Source organism: Salvelinus sp. IW2-2015, linkage group LG34 (assembly GCF_002910315.2).
Source record: "Salvelinus sp. IW2-2015 linkage group LG34, ASM291031v2, whole genome shotgun sequence".
NCBI lineage: Eukaryota > Metazoa > Chordata > Actinopteri > Salmoniformes > Salmonidae > Salvelinus > Salvelinus sp. IW2-2015.
Genome location: NC_036873.1, coordinates 3660936 through 3687452, shown reverse-complemented (window position 1 = coordinate 3687452; position 26517 = coordinate 3660936). Strand labels below are relative to the sequence as shown.

The window sequence follows — 26517 nt, the reverse complement described above, 5'->3', positions numbered from 1 at the left end:
TCGATAATGTCAAAAGCTGCACTGAAGTCGAACAAGACAGCCCCCACAATAATTTTATCATCAGTTTCTCTCAGCCAATCATCAGTCATTTGTGTAAGTGCTGTGCTTGTTGAGTGTCCTTCCCTATAAGCATGCGGAAATTCTGTTGTCAATTTGTTTACCATAAAATAGCATTGTATCTGGTCAAACACAATTCTCTTCCAGAAATGTACTACGGGTTGGTAACAGACTGATTGGTCGGCTATTTGAGCCAGTAAAGGGGGCTTTACTATTCTTGGGTAGCTGAATTACTTTAGCTTTAGCAATATCGTCTGCTATTATCCTCAGTAATTTTCCATCCAGATTGTCAGACCCCGGTGGCATTTTTCACCTCTTCCACACTGACTTTACGGAATTCAAAAGTAGAATTCGTTCCGATATACTTGGATGTGTAGTGTCAGCGTTTTGTTGCTGGCATGTCATACCTAAGTTTGCTTATCTTGCCAATGAAACGTTATTAAAGTAGTTTGCAATATCAGTGGGCTTTGTGATGAATGAGCCATCTGATTCATTGAATGAAGGAGCCAAGATGGCCTTTTCCCCCAAAAAATGTCATTTAAGGTGCCCCAAAGCTTTTTACTATCATTCGTTATATAATTTATCTTTGTTTCTTTAGTTTAGTCACATGATTTCTTAATTTGCAGTACGTTTGCCAATCAGTTGGGCTGCCAGACTTAATTGCCTCCGCTGGGCAGGTCGTTTTGGTAAAATTGGAGTATACCCACTTCTCCAAGCACCACTACATGGGGCCGATGGAAAGACTGCAGCATGATGTTAAAGGATAAGCAGTCCATTCACACGGCGATAATAAGCCAGTAGGTCCCAATCATAAGAAAACAAAAACACAACCATTAGGCGAAGCATTTCCTAATCGAAATGTAGAACTTACTTCCAACTGCAAAAACATTTAGGACAAAGTAACCGGTGACCTAAAGTTTAAATGCAACAATGTTTCATACACAAGTTATTTTCAAAGAGATGGCTAAGAAAAGCAAGTGAGCTCCAATAAAACAGTTCAACTCGCCAGATGGTGATCATTTGAAATTTAACTTCTTGATGTAAGTTATTCTTGAAAAGGGAGAAGCTAACAAATTAGTAACATCTTCAATAACTGCTGCAGCCACTGCAAACTAGCCTACCACGAAAGATAGCTAGCTAGACAGTGAGAAAACTACTGCTCCCTATTGCGCAGTGACCTGTTGGCCTTTGAGAAGGCAGACGTTCCCACATTCATTACAAGTCAAAATGTGATTGGTTGATTCCATTGTCTAGCCAAAATGTTGCCCTTATACAGTTTGAATGGCAGATCCCTTCTGCCTAGCTTCTGGTGGTCTAGCCAATGTCTTACGTGGCAAGCTAGATTTATCTACCCAGAGACCACCAAAGAGAAATCCTGATTGGATCTTTTTTTCTCTTGAGTGTTAACCCTTTCCAACAAAATGCAATGGATTAAATCAGAACATAATTGAAAATAGTAATGTAAATAGCATTATTATTTTATAAATCCTTAGCCCTTCTCTGAAGATGTAGAAGGCCCTCATTGTTCCCCACTGTGTTTGGGTTAGTAATAATTTGTAGAGTGGCTCTATTTTCCCTTAGCATGCATTTTTTCAACATTCTTAATGTCTAAAATACTGGACGTGTTTAACTCTTACAATGGTGGCGATTGGACAAAATTCCAATCGTCTTGAATTGGACTCAAATTTTTCTGGTCTCAGTCTCGCCCCCCTTTCGGTCTTGAATTGGTCTCGCTTTAGGTGGTTTTGAACACAACACTGATTCCAAGTCATGTGAAATCCATAGATTAGGGACTAATGAATTCATTTTTATTAACGTATTTCCTTATTATAAACTAACTCAGTAACATTTTTGAAATTGTTACATGATGCGTTAACTTTTCTGTAAATCTGGTACCCTTGCTTTGATAAAATACATTTTAAAGTACTTTGGAAAAGGTTAAACATTACACACATCTTCACTACTTCATTTAAAGTAAACATGAATTAAGGCACTATCATTTCCTTATTATAAAACACCAGTATCAACCTAAAGGGACAAAGTTTGTCACTCTTCATCAGTGAAGCATTTTTACAGACACCATCACACCAACCATCGCCTCATCATCCTCAGTTCACCTCATCCAGTTCCCTATACATCCAAAACCAACATAATTAACTGCAAATAAACAAATTAGTACTACATATCACTATACTCTATACATGGGCTGTGTGCATTTTCTGCTGGTGTATCCTGAGAGAGCTCCTCTCTGAGAACCTCTTCCCGCAGTGCGTACAGACGAACGGCCTCTCTCCCGTGTGGACCTTCAGGTGCATCTTCAGATGGTGCTGGTGGGAGAACCTTTTCTCACACTGGTGGCAGCCGTAGGGTTTCTCCCCTGTGTGGACCCTCTGGTGCAGCTTCAGCTGATGCTGGTGGGAGAACCTTTTCTCACACTGGGGGCAGCTGTAGGGTTTCTCCCCTGTGTGGACTCTCTGGTGCCTCTTCAGGTGGCCAGCCTGGGCAAAGCGCATGTGACACTGGCTACAGCCGAACGGTTTCTCCCCCGTGTGTATCCTCTGGTGGATCTCCACGTGTTTTGGGAAACTGAAGGCTTTCCCACAGAACGAACACGGGAAGCGCTTCTCCTTGGCGCTGCCACCTTTACTGATTCCATCTCTACTACTCTCATTTGTCGATGGGCTTGTGTAGCCATTTAGTGTTGAGGCACTGGCATTGTCTGAGGTCTGGTTTAACATAAGGAGAGCGTGAGGAGTATGAAGGCCAGGAAGTGTCTGTGTTGTCGCAGGGTCCAAGTTCCAGTTGATAGATCCTATAGAAGGCAGGCTGAAGCCAGCACCTGCTAGGGGCTTAACCTGAGGCCCCATCAGTCTCTCTGAATCACAACTATAGGAGCAGGACGGTGCATCACTAGCCGTGTCTGTGTCTGTTCTCTCCCTCCACATACGGACACCTCCCCGTCCCCACAGACCAAATCTACACCTCACCCTGGTCTCAGCCAGTCTGTTGGCATGGAGACTAAATTCAGTTGTTGTTTTGTTTTCGACTGTCTGTTTCTGGTTAACAGTGTTGTTCCCCAGCCCAGAGTTGAGGACGCTGTCCCATCCACTGGCCTCGCCTCTGGTCCTGGCCTGCTCTGTGATGTTGTCCCCTGGGCCCTTGGCTGCACCTATCTGGGAATCAGAGATGGCCACCCAGTCTCCTCTTTTAGCCTCCATCCAATCACCTGCAGGAAGAGGTTACAAAAATGAAAGAGAATGCTACATATGGATATTTTTTTGTCAATTATCTGGTCAAGTTCATACATTAAGATGTGTTTTTCTATGTAAACATAAGTTCTATTGATTTAATTTTATGAATGAAGAAAAGAAAGATACAAATTGTCAGGAAGATTTATTACTGTATGTAGGCTATATGTATTTCTCCCTTACCTTGCGCCCCCAGCTTTAGTCCACTCAGCAGATCAATGCTCTCTGGTCCGTCTTCTATTGTCTCCTCTTTGACTAGCAGCAGATCAAGCTTCCCATCCTCCATGTCTACTGACTGTAAGAGATACAGAGTGAGAGGATGTTGGATCAAGAAATCTGATATGATGTTGGATCAAGAAATGTGGGTAACACTTTACTTGACACCTAGCATCATAACATGGTCATAACTGTGTCATATCTCATAACAGCTGACATAACCTGTCAAAATATAGTCATAACACATACTTAGACCTCTTGTGACATATTGCATTATTTTATGGCTGGTTATGACACCTACATAAGTGTCAAAACCCACAAATCCTACCTGGAACATTTTCTAAAATGTACCATATTCATATATTATTGTAATTGCGCACACATTGATGTCAGACATGCACCTTCCCCAATGCTCTGTTGCTGATGAATGCAGGAGCAGATTTCAAGAGCAGGAAAAGACACCCTCTTTTTGACTGATGATTAACATAAGGGCATGTACGTGGCAGACCTGGCTTACATCATTCTGGTCATAATGCTTCTTGACAGTGTCATAAAGTGTATTTTCTTAGTCCAAGTAAAGTGACAAAGGATGGTCATAATGCTTCATGACAGTATTTTCTACACGTTATTTAAAATATGATGAAATCAAAAACACGACTGAAGAATTCATAACAACAACAAAGGATCTAAGAAAAACTTTAAAAACTAAAAAACTTCTTGGCAGGGAAAAAACACAGTTGAATAAATGTGGGTTGACACTTATGTAGGTGCCATACAATAATGTAATATGTCACATGTGTAAATGTGTCATGATGCTAGGTGTCATGTAAAGTGTTACTGAAATCGGATATTTGCGCCCTGTTATGGAGCATCTTCTGATAACGCAATGAGGGATTGCTAAGACTACTATGTAAACATGTCGATTTGATTACTTGACACTCTTTCATGGTTTGATAATTCAAAGGCATGGTGCCACACTTAAGACAATTTGAATCAATACCTGGGCCCGTATCCACAGAGTTGAAGTGCTGATCGGGTATCAGGTCCTCACCTGTCTATATAGTCTTATTCATTATGATCTAAAAGACAAAACTGATCCTAGATCAGCACTCATACTCTGAGAGGCTTTGTGGATATGGACCCTGACCTAATACCATTCAGACAGTAGTTCACAGTGGGCTCACCTCAGTGAGACTGTGTGTGGTCCTGTGCTGCTCAGCTGGTTCCTCTGTGGGTTCAGGAGAAGGTGTAGTCTGGTTGTCCTCCATGACCATGGTCCCCTTAAGGTTCCCCAGACCCTCCTGCTTCACCAGCTGCACCTCTGGACCTTCTTCCTCCTCCTGGAAGAGACAGGTGATACAGACATACTCTCTCAGGTACGCACACACAGATAATAAACACACTTTCAACATGGAGTGTTTACCCATCTCCACTACATGAGACCTGTACTGTAGTTAAATCATTATTTTGTTGTTGTGAAACCCATCATAGTGGACATAAATATGATGTGGGTAAAAATAAGTCAGCTATGATAAGTCAAGTCATCAGACAACACCTGACTAAACTAGTTTGACGTGTACAGTAGGTGTTTGTTAGTGTGTGAGTATGTGTAGGTATATTTAGTAAGTCTATAATGGTGATAAAGCACTGTCTGGTGTATGCCAAATAGGGTGAGATCAGATATGATGTATACTAAAGATGTGGACACCAAGGAAGTTAAAGCTCTCAACTTGCTCCAATACTGCCCCGTCGATGAGAATGGGGACGTCCTCGTCCCTCCTTTTCCTGTAGTCCACAATCATCTCCTTTGTCTTGATCACGTTGTTATCTTGGCACCACACTGTCAGGTCTCTGACCTCCTCCCTATAGGCTGTCTCATCGTTGTCGGTGATCAGGCCTACCACTGTTGTGTCGTTGGCAAACTTAATGATGGTGTTGGAGTCATGCTTGGCCATGCAGTCATGGGTGAACAGGGAGTATAGGAGTGGACTGAGCACGCACCTCTGAGGGGGCCCCGTGTTGAGGATCAGCGTGACAGATGTGTGGTTGCCTACCCTTACCACCTGGGGGCGGCCCATCAGGAAGTCCAGGATCCAGTTGCAGAGGGAGGTGTTTAGTCCCACGGTCCTTAGCTTATTGATGAGCTTTGAGGGCACTATGGTGTTGAATGCTAAGCTGTAGTCAATGAATAGCATTCTCACGTAGGTGTTCATTTTTTCCAGGTGAGAAATGGCAGTGTGGAGTGCAATAGAAATTGCGTCATCTGTGGATCTGTTGGGGCGGTATGCAAATTGGAATGGGTCTAGGGTTTCTGGGATAATGGTGTTGATGTGAGCCATAATCAGCCTTCCAAAGCATTTCATGGCTACAGACGTGAGTGTTACGGGTCAGTAGTCATTTAGGCAGGTTACCTTGGTGTTCTTGGGCACAGGGACTATGGTGATATGCTTGAAACATGTTGGTATTACGGACTTGGTCAGGGACAGGTTGAAAATGTCAGTGAAGACACTTGTCAGTTGGTCAGAGCATGCTCGGAGTACACGTCCTGGTAATCCATCTGGCCCTGCGGTCTTGTGAATGTTGACTTGTTTTTAAAGGTCTTACTCACACCGGCTACGGGGAGCGTGATCAGACAGTCGTCCGGAACAACTGGTGCTCTCATGCTTTCCTCGAAGCGTGCATAGAAGTCATTTAGCTCATTTGGTGAGCGCGTGTCACTGTGCAGCTCGTGGCTGTGCTTCCCTTTGTAGTCCGTAATAGTTTGCAAGCTCCGACGAGCGTCAGAGCCGGTATAGTACGATTCAATCTTAGTCCTGTATTAACGCTTTGCCTGTTTGATGGTTTGTCGGAGGGCAAAGCAGGATTTCTTATAAGCGTCCGGGTTAGAGTCCCAATCCTTGAAAGCGGCAGCTCTACCCTTTAGCTCAGTGTGAATGTTGCCTGTAATCCATGGTTTCTGGTTGGGGTATGTACGTACGGTCACTGTGGGGATGACGTCATCGATGCACTTTTTGATGAAGGAGGATAGAGTTATCGTCAGATTTGCCAAATGGAGGGCGAGGGAGAGCTTTGTATGTGTCTCTGTGTGGAGTATAGGTGGTCTAGAGTTTATTTTTTCTTTGGTTTCACATGTAACATGTTGGTAGAAATGAGGTAAAACGGATTTAAGGTTCCCTGCATTACAGTCCCCGGCCACAAGGAGCGCCACCTCAATGAGCATTTTCTTGTTTGCTTATGGCCATTTACAACTAAATAGTGCTTCCAAGACTTCCTTAATATTAGATGTCATGCACCAGCTGTTATTGACAAATAGACACAGTCCGACACCCCTTGTCTTTCCGGAGGCAGCTGTTCCATCTTGCCGATGCACGGAAAACCCAGCCAGCTGTACGTTATCCATGTCGTCGTTCAGCCACGACTCTGTGAAACATATGATATTACAGTTTTTAATGTCCCATTGGTAGGATAGTCTTGATCGGAGCTCATCTAGTTCATCTAGATCTATCCAATGATAATAGGACTGATGGTAGAGGTGGATTAACTACTCGTCGTTGGATTCTTACAAGGCACCCCAACCTACGTCCCCTATATCGCCGTCTCTTCTTCATGTGAATGACGGGGATTTGGGCCTTGTCTGGTGTCTGAAGTAAATCCTTCGCGTCCGACTTGTTAAAGAAAACATCTTTGTCCAGTACGAGGTGAGTAAATACTGTTCTGATATCCAGAAGCTCCTTTCGGTCATAAGAGACGGTGGCAGAAATATGTTACAAATAACGCAAAAACACGCACAATTGGTTAGGAGCCCGTAAAACTGCAGCCATCTCCGGCCCAATTTGTGTGCTGAGGATTATTTTTTATTTTTTTTGAAAAAGTCAGGGGGTCTGAATACTTTCCGAAGGCACTGTATATTCCTTATATATCACACGTCTGGATACAATGTTCTACCCAGGAATATTCAACACTAATACATCTGAAATACATATTCCAAATACATCTGTGGATCTTTTCTGTTAACAATAACACATTAATCTTTGTCTTTAATGCATGGTTTGATCTAAACCAGGGCTGCCCAACCTTCTTCCTGGAGATCTACCGTCCTGTGGATTTTCAGTCCAACCCTAATTTAAACACACCTGATTCTACTAATCATCTGCTCAACAAGACCTTAACTAGCTGAATCAGATATGCTAAATTAGGGTTGGACTGAAAACCTACAGGACAGTAGATCTCCAGGAACAGGGTTGGGCAGCCCTGATCTAAACGATCTACTTTCTATGTTAGTGTGGAATAACTCCTCTCTGAGAACCTCTTCCCGCAGTGTGTACAGGCGAACATCCTCTCTCCCATGAGGACCTTCTGGTGCATCTTCAGCTAGTGCATGTGCATTCTCACACTAGTGGCAGACAAATGATTTCTCACCTGTGTGAACCATCTGGTGCCTGTTCAGGTCACCAGCATGGGTGAAGCGCATATGACACTGGGTACAGCTGTAGGGTTTCTCCCCTTTGTGGAACCTTGTGGATCGTCACCTTCTGGAGGCAGCTGAAGCCTTTGTTACAGAACATGCAGAGGCACCTTTCCTATTTATTGAGCGAGTGTACGTGTGGTTCGCAACTTCTGGATTTGTCTCTAAGCTTTCCCTGTAATCTAAGAAATCTCTGCCCTTTATTTGTGGTGCAACACAAATAAAAATATTATAACAAATGCGCTTTCTCCTGCATTGGATAGTGGTCGGTGTCCGTGGTCCTGAAACACATCAGTGCGCTCTTGAATTGGCTCCTTTTCCTAGACCATGTTGCTATGTGCATAATAGCAAAGTTAACCAGCATATTGGTGTTGAGAACAATGCGGCGGAGGCAGCGGCAGAGTTCGGAGATGAGAAATAAAGGCTTAAAAAAACATTACAACAGACTCTCTGGTACCTTATAATGTATTTAGTGTTGTTTACGTAGTTCCAAAACGGTCAGAAAAATTATATCTGTAATCTGTTTGGCACGTAGCGCTTACTTCATACCTTATTTTTCTTGAGCTACAGTATTTTCCACAACTAGTTAAATGTATTCATCTGACTTCCCTTTTACCTCCTGCGCAGCCAGTAAACATTCCCCGTTTTGAGTTTGTCACGTCCTCTGCATCCATTTTGCTGTCACATGAGTTACGGCATTCAGTTTGCTAGAACCTATTTATTGATGCGATTATGATATGCTATAGGTCAGGCCCTATTGGTCACGTGCATGTGTCACATAAAGACAGCAAGGGTTGAGGGAATGTTTTTCCTAAACAAATTAGATTTTGGTAACAACTTTTCAGTCAGAAATGGCTGTAATTAGGCTATGTTGCAACTTCAGCAACACAGACAGTGCTATACACACTGATGTTCTGTGGTGGTCACTGCAGCAGGGAGGAGAGGAAGAGACAACAGGTGCTAGTCACACAATCACTCTGTCTTTTTTATTTTTAACAAAGTGCAGCAAGTCAGCCAGGCGGCACAATCAAATCAATTGCGGTCGGACTCCCTCTAGTCATTTGTGTGTCTTAATTATTTCATCAAACAGTTCGCTTAAAGCATCAGACAAGCTCAGTGCATATATTTGATTACAACACAATCGATTGATCGAAAGAAAAGACAACTCTAGGTCGCCTAAGATTTTTTTTTTTTGTCGGTGACGGCCTTAGTGTTAAAGTCTGTATCGGTCTATGACTTGAGGATGGCGTTACACTGACCACAATGATGCTTCGTCGGGTCCTGTGCTGGGGCACTGCTGAAGGGAGTTCCACTTCAGCCGCTGCTCCAGTCTGGATGTGACTGCTGTCTCGTGGGTCCTCTCCTTCAGTCCTCTCCTGCTTGACCAGAGAGAATCCTCCAGGACCCGAGGCCTCTGCATGTGCCGACTGACACAAGAAAATGAGGTTATTAACTGTTAGGGGTGTGAACATTTAAATTAAAAATTGGGATCGTTAACGTTTCGAAAAATTCCCTAACCATTTTTTATATATACTTTTTTTTAGCACAGTGCATTTATCACATAACTACCACTAACAGGTCCCGATCATCATCATCAATATCTGTATTTTGCATATTTGGGTATTATTCTACACACTGGCTATTATTCTAATGAGCGCCGCCCCCAAACAAGACCACCTTTGGTTGATCAGGACCAGACAAAATTTGAAACCATCATAGATGTCTGTTTCACAAGTTTGGACATCAAAGTACTCTACTGTGTTCTACTGTAGTAGAAGATGTCTCAAGTTTCAAAGGAGCATGCAATTGGCATGTTGACTGCAGAAATGTCCACCAGAGCTGTTGCCTGAGAATTGAATGTTAATTTCTCTACAATAAGCTGCCTCCAACATTGTTTTAGAGAATGTGTTAGTATGTCCAATGCAGACCACGTGTAACGACGCCAGCCCAGGACCTACACATCCAGCTTATTCCCCTGCGAGAAGCTTCCCGGACAGCTGATGAAACTGTGGGTTTGCACAACTGAAGAACTTCTGCACAAACTGTCAGAAACCATCTCAAGGAAGCTCATCTGCGTGCTCATCTTCCTCACCAGGGTCTTAACCTGACTGCAGTTTGGCGTCGTAAACGACTTCAGTGGGCAAATGCTCATCTTTGATGGCCACTGGCACGCTGGAGAAGTGTGCTCTCATGGATGAATCCTGGTTTCAACTGTACCGGGCAGACGGCGTATATGGCGTTGTTTGGGCAAGCGGTTTGCTAATGTCAACATTATGAAGAGTGCAACATGGTGGCAGTGGGGTCATGGTATGGGCAGGCATAAGCTACAGAGAATGAACACAATTGCATTTTTCAATGGCAATTTGAATGCACCGAGATACCGTGACGAAATGTCCCAGTTCTTCCATGCCCTGCATACTCAGACATATCACCCATTGAGCATGTTTGGGATGCTCTGAATCGACGTGTACAACAGCGTTTTCCAGTTCCTGCCAATATCCAGCAACTTCACACAGCCATTGAAGAGGAGTGGGACAACATTCCACAGGCCACAATCAACTCTATGCGAAGGAGATGTCGCGCTGCATGTGGAAAATGGTGGTCACACTGGATACTGACTGGTTTTCTGATCCACGCCCCTGCCTTGTTTTTATTTATTTATCTGTGACCCAACAGATGCATGTCTGTATTCCCAGTCATGTGAAATCCATAGATTAGGGTCTAATGAATTTCATTCAATTGACTGATTTCCTTATATGAACTGTAACTCAGTAAAATGTTTGACATTTTTGTTCAGTGCATTACACTTATGAGTGCACCAGTCGTTTGTGCTATTAGAAGTAAAACTCCGGGACTATTTCATTTGTTTATAAGAAAGAATGTGCTTTATTTTACAAGTTTAATTTATTGTAATAGGCTACCTGTTGGTTTGGCATGGGCCCTCAGATCCTCAAAAAGGTTCTACAGCTGCACCATTGAGAGCATCTTGACTGGCTGCATCACTGCTTGGTATGGCAACTGCTTGGCATCCGACCGCAAGGCGCTACAGAGGGTAGGTGCATACGGCCCAGTACATCACGGTGGCCGAGCTCCCTGCCATCCGTTGGTGTCGGGCAAGCAGTGTTGCTAGCGCACGCACTTCACACCTCATGCAATCGGTCACTGCATTGGTTAGTCCCGTTTTGGAGTCATGCTATATTCGGAAAATTATCCATTGTATTGCTTAACCAATAACTGTAGAAATTATGATTTAACTTTGTCTATCGGATTTCCTTTTAGTGTCTACAACAATGATCTAGCCATGTATCCGCTTAGTGTGGATTGGTATGGTTTCTCTCCAATTGGGTGTGCAGGGGGATATTGTGGGTATAGAAGACCGTTCTTTACCATTATCAGTAGAACTGCTGTGAAGATAGCAACACATTAAGTTCTCTAAACAAATTCTCAGTTGAGTGAGTTTTTTTTGGCCTGTTATAGGCTTTATGCGTTTTGCCTTTCGTAGCCATTTAGTTGCTATTGCATGATATTGTTCTTTATTTTGACTTTTTTGTCATTTGTCGACTTTAAAAGGCTACCAGGACGTCATTTTTTGATACATTCTGAGCCATTTTTGTAAATATTCACCTTGTAAAGTGCACTTTAAATAAAACCTTACATTTTGGACCATATTTTTTTCTATGGTTGTTCTCTTGTGCTCAAACTCTCCTGTTAGACTGCCGGATCCCGTGATATCTTAACACAGTAGTTGAAACAAACAATTGTGTAGCCTATTTGGCGCGTGTACAGTTATACCCTAAAGCTTGGCTTATGTATATAATAAAAGAAAGAAGCCTATAGATATTAATTGCACATGTATGGATTTATGCATTGTTTTCTCTTCATTCAACCCATACAATATTTCATGACACTAAATCCACCCGCCCCCCGGTTATAAGCGCGAGCAATGTGGTTATGAGTCAACTCGCACATCACTAGCCTACATTATATTCACTGTGTTTATGCAAGTTTTTTGGGCCTTAAAATTCATCAATATGATGCTAGGATCCTGTTGCTGAAGCAGCAGCTACTCATCCTGGGGACCACACAAAACACAGTGCATAAGGAAAGTATTCAGACCCCTTCGCCTTTTCCAGACGTATTCTGAAATGGATTAAATTGTTTTTTCCCCTCATCAATCTACACACAATACCCTATAATGACAAAGCAAAAACACGTTTTTAGAAATGTTGGTAAATGTATTAAAAACAAATATAACATTTGCATAAGTATTCAGACCCTTTACTCAGTACTTCGTTGAAGCACTTTTGACAGCGATTACAGCCTCGAGTCTTCTTGGCTATGACGCTACAAGCCTGGCACACCTGTATTTGTGGAGTTTCTCCCATTCTTGTCTCCAGATACTCTGTCAGGTTGGAAGTGGAGCGTCGCTGCACAGCTATTTTCAGGTCTCTCCAACAATGTTTGGTCGGGTTCAAGTCCGGGCTCTGGCTGGGCCACTCAAGACATTCAGAGACTTGTCCCGAAGCCACTCCTGCGTTGTCTTGGCTGTGTGCTTAGGGTCGTTGTCCTGTTGGACGGTGAACCTTCGCCCCAGTCTGAGGTCCTGAGTGCTCTGGAGCAGGATTTCATCAAGGATCTATATGTACTTTGCTACGTTCATCTTTTCCTCAATCATGATGTGTCTCCCAGTCCCTGCCACTGAAAAACATCCCCACAGCATGATGCTGCCACCACCATGCTTCACCGTAGGGTTGGTGCCAGGTTTCCTCCAGATGTGATGCTTGGCATTCAGACCAAAGAGTTCAATCTTGGTTTCATCAGACCAGAGAATCTTGTTTCTCATGGTCTGAGAGTCCTTTAGATGCCCTTTGGCAAACGCCAAGAGGACTGCCATGTGCCTTTTTCTGAAGAGTGGCTTCTGTCTGGCCACTCTACCATGAAAGGCCTGATTGGTGGACTACTGCAGAGATTGTTGTCCTTCTGGAAGCTTCTCCCATCTCCACAGAGGAACTCTGAAGCTCTGACAGTGACCATCGGGTTCTTGGTCACCTCCCTGACCAAGGACCTTCTCCCCCGATTGCTCAGTTTGGCCTGGCAGCCAATTCTAGGAAGAGTCTTGGTGGTTCCAAACTTCTTCCATTTAAAAATAGTGGCCACTGTGTTATTGGGGATCTTCAATGCTGCAGAAATATTTTGGTACCCTTCCCCAGATCTGTGCCTTGACACGATTCTGTCTCAGAGCTCTACGGACAATTTCTTCGACGTCACAGCTTAGTTTTTTTCTCTGACATGCACTGTTAACTGTGGGACCTTGTTTAGACAGGTGTGTGCCTTACCAAATCATGTCAAATCAATTGAATTTAACACAGGTGGACGCCAATCAAGTTGTAGAAACATCTCAAGGATGATAATTGTAAACAGGATGGGCCTGAGCTCAATTTTGAGCCTCAGAGCAAAGGGTCTGAATACTTACGTAAATAAGGTATGTTTAAAAAATATATATATATTCATTTGCAAAAATATCTAAACTTGTTTTCGCTTTGTAATTATGGGGTATTTTGTATAAATTGATTTGGTAAAAAATGTATTTAATCAATTTTAGAATAAGGCTGTAATGTAACAATGGGTAAAAAAGGGAAGGTCTGAATATTTTCCGAATGCACTGTACATGTAAGCAAGTGAATGGCTGAGGAAAGCATTGCTGAAATAAACAGGCCACATTTGATTTACAAAGTAACACTTTTTTTATGCAACACTATTACACTGACCTCTATCACAATAACGTGCTGGGTTGAGGTTCTACTCCCCTCATCAACAGTGATTGGTTGGTCATCTCTCCATGTATTGTGTCCCGCTGGCTTCACAACAATCCGGTGGCCTCCAGTGCGATGTTCTTCACCTGAGTGATTGGAGGAAAAGAGGTGGTTAGGTTAACTATGGTCATTGCACAACAGTACAGTAATGACACTGTATAGAATTGGCCAGGATGTAAGGTAACACTTCTCATAACTTCTTGGTATACTATTTATTGAACGAAATGCAGTACATTTTAAAAAACTAGTTAGAATGTGATATTGTTGTGCAAGATGGCTTAGTAATCAGGGGGATTATTGCATACTATCTAAAAAACTGACCAAGACCCAATTCCGGTTAACCACATCTGTGATAAACATCTGTGGTAAACACGAGTCACACATGCGCATAGGGGAAAGGGCCTACCTCCTGCCATTCCTCTGTATCTGTCGACGATCTTGACACTTCTGGGACGACTGGCGAGGACGCGCTCCCGTGATACCTTCAGGTCCAGTAGCTGTAGTTTCCTCCGCAATGCTCTGTTTTCTTTCTGGCTTTGAGTTATTTCCAAACGAAACACTGCATAGTCGTCGTCTACGAGTTTACAGACTTCTGCCACGGCTGCATTCGCTAGCACCTCCATGATGGAGGCTATTTGAGTGTGAAAAACCATACATGTATCCATTATTCGCTAGCCAACGTTAGCAGTTACCGAGAACAATTATCAACCAAGTCCTGTCTCCAACGTGAATTAAACACTACCTGGTGTAAGTATGTTATGCTGTTAAATGAGTCATATTTTGAATTACAATGTGTTAATGCACGGCTAAATAACGACAAACGCTAATGTGGAAATTATTCTTGGTCACTATTCACTTCCGTTTATACTGAAGAGAAAGGATCTTATTGGTTGGCATTGTAGCTGAAAGGGTGTGGTTACATTTTTAGGTTATGCGCGCTGTTCTTTGAATTATGGTACTGCTTATTACATTACAAATCAAATGTACTATGATCATTCTATTTCAAGCTCAGCGCAGACTTGTTTAGAAAGAACTGTTAGCAAGAATAGTGTAGAAAATAAATTACCCTCATACCCCAAGACACTTCACATAACTATAATATCAGCTAAAGAATGGTTCCCAGATATCCCCTGCATAAAACTCAAGCCACACCACTATGATTTCTCTCCATTGTGGACACTCCTATGTCTGTTAACATTAGTCAGGAAGGAGAAGGTCTTGTATCATAGTTTACACTTGTAGGGCCTCTCCTTGGTGAGAACGGTCTGGTGCTTCTTCACATACTGTAGTTTGCGTTAGCAAAGCACTTCCCACACGTGGGCAAGGCATAAGGCTTGTCAGTGTCCATCCTAATGCTTAGCCTCCCACATTGTGACCCAATGACACCAGAGGAGGTAGAAGCAGGAGGCACCACCCTCAGGTTGTTAGTCTTTGAGCTCCCTCCTTGACATCTAGCCATTGTTTAGGTGTTGTTGGGATTGTGTGCTGTGTTGTAGGCTAGGTGCTTCTTCTGGTGAGCTGTTATGATCTTTATGACTAAATGATGTATACATTTAACGTAGAACTATAACTAATTGAATTCTTCCCTGTTTTTCTGTATTGATAAATAATGTTAGTCCATAAGAAAGAGGTTATGTAGCATGTACATGGGAAGAGAGGAAGGTATGTGTGTGCCTAAAGAAATAAAGTGGATCATTAAACTATGTTTGAACCTGACTCGGCTATAACTCTGGGGAGATAAGATAGGACATGGAGAGCCCCTCCAGATTTCCCGTATCTGGAGGGGACTGGAACTGTCAGCTGTGTGGTAATAAACTTTGGTGAGACTCCAGGAGAAGAAGAGAGAATCCAAAGTTTAGTGTGTATGTACAGTATATCACAAAAGTGAGTACACCCCTCATTTTTGTAAATATTTGAGTGTATCTTTTCATGTGACAACACTGAAGAAATGAGACTTTGCTACAATGTAAGGTAGTGAGTGTACAGCTTGTATAACAGTGTAAATTTGCTGTCCCCTCAAAATAACTCAACACACAGCCATTAATGTCTAAACCGCTGGCAACAAAAGTGAGTACACCCCTAAATGAAAATGTCCAAATTGGGCCCAAAGTGTCAAAATTTTGTGTGGCCACCATCATTTTCCAGCACTGCCTTAACCCTCTTGGGCATGGAGTTCACCAGAGCTTCACAGGTTGCCACTGGAGTCCTCTTCCATGACGACATCACGGAGCTGGTGGATGTTAGAGACCTTGCACTCCTCCACCTTCCGTTTGAGGATGCCCCACAGATGCTCAATAGGGTTTAGGTCTGGAGACATGCTTGGCCAGTCCATCACCTTTACCCTCAGCTTCTTTAGCAAGGCAGTGGTCGTCTTGGAGGTGTGTTTGGGGTCGTTATCATGTTGGAATACTGCCCTGCGGCCCAGTCTCCGAAGGGAGGGGATCATGCTCTGCTTCAGTATGTCACTGTACATGTTGGCATTCATGGTTCCCTCAATGAACTGTAGCTCCCCAGTGCCGGCAGYACTCATGCAGCCCCAGACCATGACACTCCCACCACCATGCTTGACTGTAGGCAAGACACACTTGTCTTTGTACTCCTCACCTGGTTGCCGCCACACAYGCTTGACACCATCTGAACCAAATAAGTTTATCTTGGTCTCATCAGACCACAGGACATGGTTCCAGTAATCCATGTCCTTAGTTTGCTTGTCTTCAGCAAACTGTTTGCGGGCTTTCTTGTGCATCATCTTTAGAAGAGGCTTCCTTCTGGGACGMCAGCCATGCAGACCAATTTGATGCAGTGTACGGCGTATGGTCTGAGCACTGACAGGCTGACCCCCCACCCCTTCAACCTCTGCAGCAATGCTGGCAGCACTCATACGTCTATTTCCCAAAGACAACCTCTGGATATGACGCTGAGCACGTGCACTCAACTTCTTTGGTCGACCATGGCGAGGCCTGTTCTGAGTGGAACCTGTCCAGTTAAACCGCTGTATGGTCTTGGCCACCGTGCTGCAGCACAGTTTCAGGGTCTTGGCAATTTTCTTATAGCCCAGGCCATCTTTATGTAGAGCAACAATTCTTTTTTTCAGATCCTCAGAGAGTTCTTTGCCATGAGGTGCCATGTTGAACTTCCAGTGACTAGTCAGTATGAGGGAGTGTGAGAGCGATGACACCAAATTTAACACACCTGCTCCCCATTCACACCTGAGACCTTGTAACACTAACGAGTCACATGACACCGGGGAGGGAAATGGCTAATTGGGCCCAATTTGGACATTTTCACTTAAGGGTGTACTCACTTCTGTTGCCAGCGGTTTCGACATTAATGGCTGTGTGTTGAGTTATTTTGAGGGGACAGCAAATTTACACTGTTATACAAGCTGTACACTCACTACTTTACATTGTAGCAAAGTGTCATTTCTTCAGTGTTGTCACATGAAAAGATATACTCAAATATTTACAAAAATGTGAGGGGTGTACTCACTTTTGTGATATACTGTATGTGCATAGGTTAAGAGAATATTATAAAAGGGACGTTTTGGTAAATGCACAGCAGATCTCTCGTGAATAAACTTTGCTGACAATTGTAGACTGGACTCTGTCTGTTTCATTTCAATAAGAACCTTACAAATTCTTAGTAACAGACAGAGTAGTTTAAGTGAAGTTCAGTTTATGAACATTGAGAAAGAAATTCTCTTAACATGAATGCTCAACCTGACCCTGTCTTTATTGGTGGGGTAACCATGAGGCAACTTAGGAAGGCTAGACCCAGGTCCAGGCTTTCTTTGAACCCATTCACCAGGCATTAGACAAGATCCTGAAGGGGAATAAAGGCTTCCTGTTAGACTCCCACCACTCTCTGTGAAGGCTAAAGCCAAAGATGACCTGCTCAGTTCATCATGGATACTGTGATGTTTGTATCATAGGAACAGGAGGGTCTCTCTCTATCAGCCTCAGGCCTTGCTTCATCACTGCACTGAGACTGTGAAGAGAAGGGTCTGGGCTGCAGACTGGATCCCTGACTGGAGCCTCGGTCTCTCTGATGACCACCAGGTCAGAGGTTGTTCAGTCCACCTGTGTCCACTGCTTGTGTTTCTGTGTGGTGGTGGAGTCTCTGTCCCTCGGGGTTCAGTCCTGGTTCAGACTCGGGAATGAAAAGGGACGGCTCCTGATCCAGGGTCCTGATCCAGGGCCAGTGTTTGTGACCAGCCGCTTCAGAGGTCCAGTCTCTCCCGCCTTCAACACTGGATATCAGTAGGTCCTCATTGACTGCAGACTGTGATAACAAATTTAACAGAAAAGCATAAAAGTTTATATAAGAAACTCTTTGCTGTACACATAGAAACATGACATTATAAAATGTTAACTACTGTCAAGCCCCATCTTGAACACTGTGATTTAAGTACCTAACAATATTGAGCCATTGGAGTTCATTATGGGAGATAAAAAGTAAATGCGTTGATTAAAGAATTAAGTATGTTTTGGTTCGACTGAGATAAGAGAAACTCAGTCCCTGCAATGATACAAAAATAACCAAGTCATTCACCAGAGTCAATTTTGTATTTAATTTCAACAAAATGGTCATACTCACATTACGTGAAGTATAAGTCATTTTTAGAATACTTTGGAAAAGGTTCAACATTACATTACACACATCTTCAGATGTTAGAGCGTTGGGCCAGTAACCGAAAGGTTGCTAGATTGAATCCCCGAGCTGACAAGGTAAAAATCTGTCATTCTGCCCCTGAACATGCAGTTAACCCACTGTAAATAAGATTTTTTTTCTTAACTGACTTGCCTAGTTAAATACAAATGTAAAAATTAACCCTAATTGCTCCAGGGTCACCATCAATAATGGCTGATCCCTGGCTGTGACCCCAGGGGTGTCTCAGGGGGAGTTGGGATAGACACAAAACATACCCCTCCCCAGCATCAAACAACAGGACAAGGTTGTCACTTTTCATTAGTTAATAATTTTTACAGACACCATCACCATATCATCTACTCTGCCTCATCATACTCATTCTTTCCTCAGTTCACCTCATCCAGTTCCCTATACATCCAAAACCAACATAATTAATGACAAACTAACTAGTATTACATCACTATACACTACTGTTGTGTGAATTTTCTGCTGGTGTATCCTGAATCTAGTCTCTGTGAACCTCTTCCCACAGTGCATGCAGGTGAATGGCCTCTCTCCCGTGTGAACCTTAAGGTGCATCTTCAGCTGGTGCAGTTGGAAGAACACCCTTTCACACTGGGGGAAACTGTAGGATTTATTTTGAACGGTAGTGTATGCTGAGCACTTGTTGGCTGATTTTCCTTCACTCTGCGGTCCAACTCATCCCAACTCATCTCAATTGGGTTGAGGTCGGCTGACTGTGAAAAACAAATTATAGTCCCACTAAGCGCAAACCCAATGGGATGGCGTATCGGTGCAGAATGCTGTGATAGCCATGCTGGTTAAGTGTGCCTTAAATTGTAAATAAATCAGACAGTGTCACCAGCAAAGCACCCCCACACCATCACACCTCCTCCACGCTTCACAGTGGGAACCACACATGCGCAGATCATCCGTTCACCTACTCTGCGTCTCACAAAGACACAGAAGTTGGAACCAAAAAGCTTAAATTTGGACTCATCAGAACAAAGGACAGATTGCCACTTGTCTAATGTTGATTGTTCATGTTTCTTGGCCCAAGCAAGTCTCTTCTTCTTATTGGTGTCCTTTAATAGTGGTTTCTTTGCAGCAATTCAACCATGACGTGCTATAAATTCTCAGACAACACAAAGATTCCTTGATGCCCTTCCAGACTCCCTCTGCCTACCCAAGGACGTCAGAGGACAAAAATTGAGGAACTCAATTTAACCTTGCGCAATACCCTAGATGCAGTTGCACCCCTAAAAACGAAAAACATTTGTCATAAGAAACTAGCTCCCTGGTATACAGAAAATACCCGAGCTCTGAAGCAAGCTTCCAGAAAATTGGAACGGAAATGACGCCACACCAAACTGGAAGTCTTCCGACTAGCTTGGAAAGACAGTACCGTGCCGTATCGAAGAGCCCTCACTGCTCGATCATCCTATTTTTCCAACTTAATTGAGGAAAATAAGAACAATCCAAAATTTATTTTTGATACTGTCGCAAAGCTAACTAAAAAGCAGCATTCCCCAAGTGAGGATGGCTTTCACTTCAGCAGTAATAAATTCATGAACTTCTTTGAGGAAAAGATCATGATCATTAGAAAGCAAATTACGGACTCCTCTTTAAATCTGCGTATTCATCCAAAGCTCAGYTGTCCTGAGTCTGCACAACTCTGCCAGGACCTAGGATCAAGAGAGACACTCAAGTGTTTTAGTACTATATCTCTTGACACAATGATGAAAATAATCATGGCCTCTAAACCTTCAAGCTGCATACTGGACCCTATTCCAACTAAATTACTGAAAGAGCTGCTTCCTGTGCTTGGCCCTCCTATGTTGAACATAATAAACGGCTCTCTATCCACCGGATGTGTACCAAACTCACTAAAAGTGGCAGTAATAAAGACTCTCTTGAAAAAGCCAAACCTTGACCCAGAAAATATAAAAAACTATTGGCCTATATCGAATCTTCCATTCCTCTCAAAGAATTTTGAAATTTCACTGCCTTCCTGAAGACAAACAATGTATATGAAATGCTTCAGTCTGGTTTTAGACCCCATCATAGCACTGAGAGACTGCACTTGTGAAGGTGGTAAATGACATTTTAATGGCGTCAGACCGAGGCTCTGCATCTGTCCTCGTGCTCCTAGACCTTAGTGCTGACTTTGATACCATCGATCACCACATTCTTTTGGAGAGATTGGAAACCCAAATTGGTCTACACGGACAAGTTCTGGCCTGGTTTAGATCTTATCTGTCGGAAAGATATCAGTTTGTCTCTGTGAATGGTTTGTCCTCTGACAAATCAACTGTAAATTTCAGTGTTCCTCAAGGTTCCGTTTTAGGACCACTATTGTTTTCACTATATATTATACCTCTTGGGGGATGTCATTCGAAAACATAATGTTAACTTTCACTGCTATGCGGATGACACACAGCTGTACATTTCAATGAAACACGGTGAAGCCCCAAAATTGCCCTCTCTAGAAGCCTGTGTTTCAGACATAAGGAAGTGGATGGCTGAAAACGTTCTACCTTTTTTATTTATTTTTAATTTTACCCCCTTTTCTCCCCAATTTTTCGTGGTATCCAATCGCTAGTAATTACTATCTTGTCTCACCGCTACCACTCCTGTACGGGCTCGGGAGAGACGAAGGTCGAAAGCCATGCGTCCTCCGAAGCACAACCCAACCAAGCCGCACTGCTTCTTTAACACAGCGCGCCTCCGACCCGGAAGCCAGCCGCACCAATGTGTCGGAGGAAACACCGTGCACCTGGCCCCCTTGGCTAGCGCGCACTGCGCCCGGCCCGCCACGGGAGTCGCTGGAGCGCGATGAGACAAGGATATCCCTACCGGCCAAACCCTCCCTAACCCGGACGACGCTGGCCCAATTGTGCGTCGCCCCACGGACCTCCCGGTCGCGGCCGGCTGCGACAGAGCCTGGGCGCGAACCCAGACACTCTGGTGGCGCAGCTAGCACTGCGATGCAGTGCCCTAGACCACTGCGCCACCCGGGAGGCCCAAAACGTTCTACTTTTAAACTCGGACAAAACAGAGATGCTTGTTCTAGGTCGCAAGAAACAAAGATATCTTCTGTTGAATCTGACAATTAATCTTGATGGTTGTAAAGTCGTCTCAAATAAAACTGTGAAGGACCTCGGCATTACTCTGGACCCTGATCTCTCTTTTGACAAACATATCAAGACTGTTTCAAGGACAGCTTTTTTCCATCTACGTAACATTGCAAAAATCAGAAATTTTCTGTCCAAAAATGATGCAGAAAAATTCATCCATGCTTTTGTTGCTTCTAGGTTAGACTACTGCAATGCTCTACTTTCCGGCTACCCGGATAAAGCACTAAATAAACTTCAGTTAGTGCTAAATACGGCTGCTAGAATCCTGACTTGAACCAAAAAATGTGATCATATTACTCCAGTGCTAGCCTGGCTTCCTGTTAAAGCAAGGGCTGATTTCAAGATTTTATTGTTAACCTACAAAGCGTTACATGGGCTTGCTCCTACCTATCTTTCCGAGTTGGTCCTGCCGTACATACCTACACGTACGCTACGGTCACAAGACGCAGGCCTCCTAATTGTCCCTAGAATTTCTAAGCAAACAGCTGGAGGCAGGGCTTTCTCCTATAGATCTCCATTTTTATGGAATGGTCTGCCTACCCATGTGAGAGACGCAGACTCGGTCTCAACCTTTAAGTCTTTATTGAAGACTCATCTCTTGTCCTATGATTGAGTGTAGTCTGGCCCAGGAGTGTGAAGGTGAACGGAAAGGCTCTGGAGCAATGAACCGCCCTTGCTGTCTCTGCCTGGCCGGTTCCCCTCTCTCCACTGGGATTCTCTTCCTCTAACCCTATTACAGGGGCTGAGTCACTGGCTTACTGGTGCTCTTTCATGCCGTCCCTAGAGGGTGTGTCACTTGAGTGGGTTGAGTCACTGACGTGATCTTCCTGTCTGGGTTGGCGCCCCCCCTTGGGTTGTGGCAGAGATCTTTGTGGGCTATACTCGGCCTTGTCTCAGGATGGTAAGTTGGTGGTTGAAGATATCCCTCTAGTGGTGTGGGGGCTGTGCCTTGGCAAAGTGGGTGTGGTTATATCCTTCCTGTTTGGCCCTGTCCGGGGGTATCATCGGATGGGGTCACAGTGTCTCCTGACCCCTCCTGTCTCAGCCTCCAGTATTTATGCTGCATTAGTTTATGTGTCGGGGGGCTAAGGTCAGTTTGTTATATCTGGAGTACTTGTCCTGTCTTATCCGGTGTCCTGTGTGAATTTAAGTATGCTCTCTCTAATTCTCTCTTTCTCTCTTTCTTTCTCTCTCTCGGAGGACCTGAGCCCTAGGACCATGCCTCAGGACGACCTGACATGATGACTCCTTGCTGTCCCCAGTCCACCTGGCCGTGCTACTGCTCCAGTTCCAACTGTTCTGCCTGCGGCTATGGAACCCTGACCTGTTCACCGGACGTGCTACCTGTCCCAGACCTGCTGTTTTCAAATCTCTAGAGACCGCAGGAGCGGTAGAGATACTCTTAATGATCGGCTATGAAAAGCCAACTGACATTTACTCCTGAGGTGCTGCACCCTCGACAACTACTGTGATTATTATTATTTGACCATGCTGGTAATTTATGAACATTTGAACATCTTGGCCATGTTCTGTTATAATCTCCACCCGGCACAGCCAGAAGAGGACTGGCCACCCCTCATAGCCTGGTTCCTCTCTAGGTTTCTTCCTAGGTTTTGGCCTTTCTAGGGAGTTTTTCCCAGCCACCGTGCTTCTACACCTGCATTTCTTGCTGTTTGGGGTTTTAGGCTGGGTTTCTGTACAGCAATTTGAGATATCAGCTGATGTACGAAGGGCTATATAAATACATTTTATTTTATTTGATCCCAAAAACTAAAGCCGGTATGATGCTTCAGCCCACCATCTAGGTTTGAAGGAAGCCAAGGAAACTAAGGCCAATTTTAATTATAAACGATAAACAAGCAAATAAAAAGGCAACACATCAAAAGGACAACATGATTTCTCATTAATTAACAGATTTAATCACCTATTTTTAGTACATAAAGGAACAGGTACCACCTGATTATGCCAAATAATGTTGGGAGGGACATTATATTTGTTATGAATAGAACATAGGTAAAAACCACATTTAGAGGAGAAATATAGTGTTACTCTTGTTAGCAGTTGTTATTCTTTAATAACACAGACCCCAAAGTAAATCAGGGGGAGGAAAATAGGTTTATTCAGATAGGACAAATCATGCTTGGAAGTAGATGGTCATTCTCCCCTGTCCTCAGTGATGCTCTCCTGAGTGATTCTCTCCAGTGAACAAAGGGACAGGATGTAGTTTATAACCCAGCCCTAACCTGTGTTTGACCAATTAGAATTCCTTGCAATAAAACTGGGCCAATGGCCATATAACAAGTATCCTATTTCAGGTTGGACCAATGAGAACGTGCCACACGTAGCTATAAGTTCAGGATCGACATTCCTAACAGATGTTGAACTGAAAACCAACTATTTCCATTGATAATTCCCGTTTGACCGTTAGTACTCTATTGACTTTTAGTACTTTTGACCTCTCGCCCTCTGTGTTGTGTATTTATCTTCGAAAAATTCTTACACTCTTCAATAACATGACAGTGTTTTGGCTATTCTAGCACACCAAACAACAAGTCTGTATCATCTGAGAATGTGAGCATATCTAGATAATCAATTGAGGGAATTAGTAATCCCAAAAAACACCCAGTCTTACCCCAGGACACTTCACATGATAACTATAATATCTCAGATAAAGAATAGTTCCCAGATATCCTCTGTGTACATCTCAAGCCACACTGCTATGATTTCTTCCCATTGTGGACACTCCTATGTCTGGTAAGGATACTCAGGAAGGAAATACTCTTGTAACATAAGCACCTGGTTCTAACTTGCGTCCTTTGTCCTGATCTTGTCCACATTCTGATTGTTCCCACATTTTTAGACAGGTGTAGACAATCAAAAGACATACTGTGATCTGATTGTGATCAGATCACCCTGCTCACCTCCGAAGCTAGTCAAGACACGTATTGTCTGGACAGAGAAACCATTTAAATCATCATTATTCCAACCACTAATATCATTGACAGGTGGCACTATTAAGATCTATATGTGATATCTTATAGTCCATACTCCCAACTGCACAAATGAATGAAACTCATGCCTGTTGGCCCTTGATTATGTCCCAATGTCAATGTCATGGGGATTATCTGATTTGTCCAACCAGACGATCTCTCACCTGAGCCGCCACAACCGTCCTTTACTGTCCACGCTTTGTCCATTTGATCTGTGCAGCAGCAGCATGAGAGAAGTTTAGATGTGATCTCTCCATGATCACTCTACGTGCTTGGTCTCAGGACAACTCATGCAGCACTCCTGAGAAAGGTTGACAGGTTGCAGGCTCGGACTCAGGTCTCGGGTAATAGTTGTTAGGGACAGGGCCGTCGTGGGTGCCATAACTTCAGCCTGTTAGAGGGGGTGGGGTTAATTTCACACTGATCTGGTCAAATTCCTTTCATGCATTGAGCTACCGTCCTATCACCATGACCTCGATAGAAGACAGACCAGGACAACAGTTTAGGAAACGTCTGATTCAGAACTTCAAGACAAATTATTCACTGTGGCTTATTATATTTTCCAACATTCTTAATACAAATGTCTAAAACAAATGTTGAGGAAAATAACAGAACAATTTTGAAACCATTTGGCAAGTTGACTTATACTTTCCTTTTATATTTGGCGATCTAACTGCAGAGTTACAGGGTCAGGGAGTTAAAGGGCCAACCCTCGGGTTGAAATCTCAACAATACAGCAGACCCAATCTGGTGAGTTTGTATTGAAGCAAAGACAATACCAGACAACACAACAAAGGCAATACACTTGAGCAGAAAATTGAGCATTCCATTTTATATTCAAACTTCACCCAATGTCTCTGGCCTTTCAAGTGAGGGTAATCAGGCCTCACCAGAAAGTCAGAACAGAGGTCAACAACATTAAGTGAGTCTGTTCTTTCTCTTTTCTTTCCCTGTACTTCAGACTAATTATTTTAAAACATTTTCTGTAGGAGGTTCACATTGTTTTTCAGTACATTTCTCATTTATTGTCCGAAACCAAAATTCGGACAATAAATACTTGTTATTTGCGTGTCCTTTAAGGCGCATACTTTCTCACCCATGAAGAACCAAATAAAAAGACCACACACAATAAATCAGACGTGGTATTAACACCACAACAAGTACTTATAAGTATAGACGTGTGTGGGTGGGTGGGTGGGTGGGGGTCAAAAGTAGGGGTGAAAAAAAACAAATGACCAGGCCTTTTTTCATTTCAGAGCTCTGTTAATGGTTTTTGGGTACCTTCACACTAAGAATTTCACTAACTGCTCTCCAAATACAGCAGGCCTAAGGAAGCATTGCAAAGGAAGAGATACAGAATCATTGTTAAACTCATCTGAATACTTGGTACTGGACATTCAATCAGTCCTGAAAGCTAAAATATATATATATAGTTTTCACTATCGCACATTTTAATCCAGTCAACAACAAAAAAAGACAAATTCTCAATCTTAATCATTCCTAAAAGTTATAAATTCTCCATCTTAATTAGTCCTAAAAATGAAATATTCGGTACTACAAGGCATATGTACCTCCCTCCTTTTTTCCAATTGAGCTCACTGCCTTTTGCAGGAAGCCTCGAAAAAACCATGCGTTCATATTATCATACTGGAGACATCAGATGATACAGGGTCCCATTAAGCGAAATAGGACTACTAAAGTTAACAATCCCAGAGCTCCTCTTCACTGGTAATCTTATGGTCTAGACCTGTTGCATTGACATATGGCTTGCTTCTGTATTTTTCTGTCCCTGGGCCATCAACTAGTCAAAATATGAAACCTGTTGTTTAACAAATCTGCTAGGGCCTACAAAAAAATTGGTGCCTGTTTATCGGCACTTTTTTCCCCCCACAGCCCTTGTACAAAAACATTTATTATACACTGCTCAAAAAAATAAAGGGA

At 43.2% G+C, this 26517-nt stretch overlaps 2 protein-coding genes across 2 annotated transcripts in view; one reads left to right on the top strand and one right to left on the bottom strand.

The window, feature by feature from the left end:
- LOC111958400 (uncharacterized) overlaps positions 1–26517 on the top strand; it is a 345226-nt gene that overhangs the window by 103039 nt on the left and 215670 nt on the right. The gene's annotated exons all lie outside the window — the stretch shown is intronic.
- LOC111958323 (uncharacterized) lies at positions 1826–14859 on the bottom strand. The gene is made up of 6 exons (XM_070437186.1): positions 14206–14859; positions 13755–13885; positions 9246–9413; positions 4706–4861; positions 3489–3600; positions 1826–3283 (listed from the first exon to the last, which is right to left on the bottom strand). Exons 1-6 carry the CDS (start codon positions 14462–14464, stop codon positions 2253–2255), a joined length of 1857 nt encoding a protein of 618 aa, XP_070293287.1. The 5' UTR covers positions 14465–14859; the 3' UTR covers positions 1826–2252.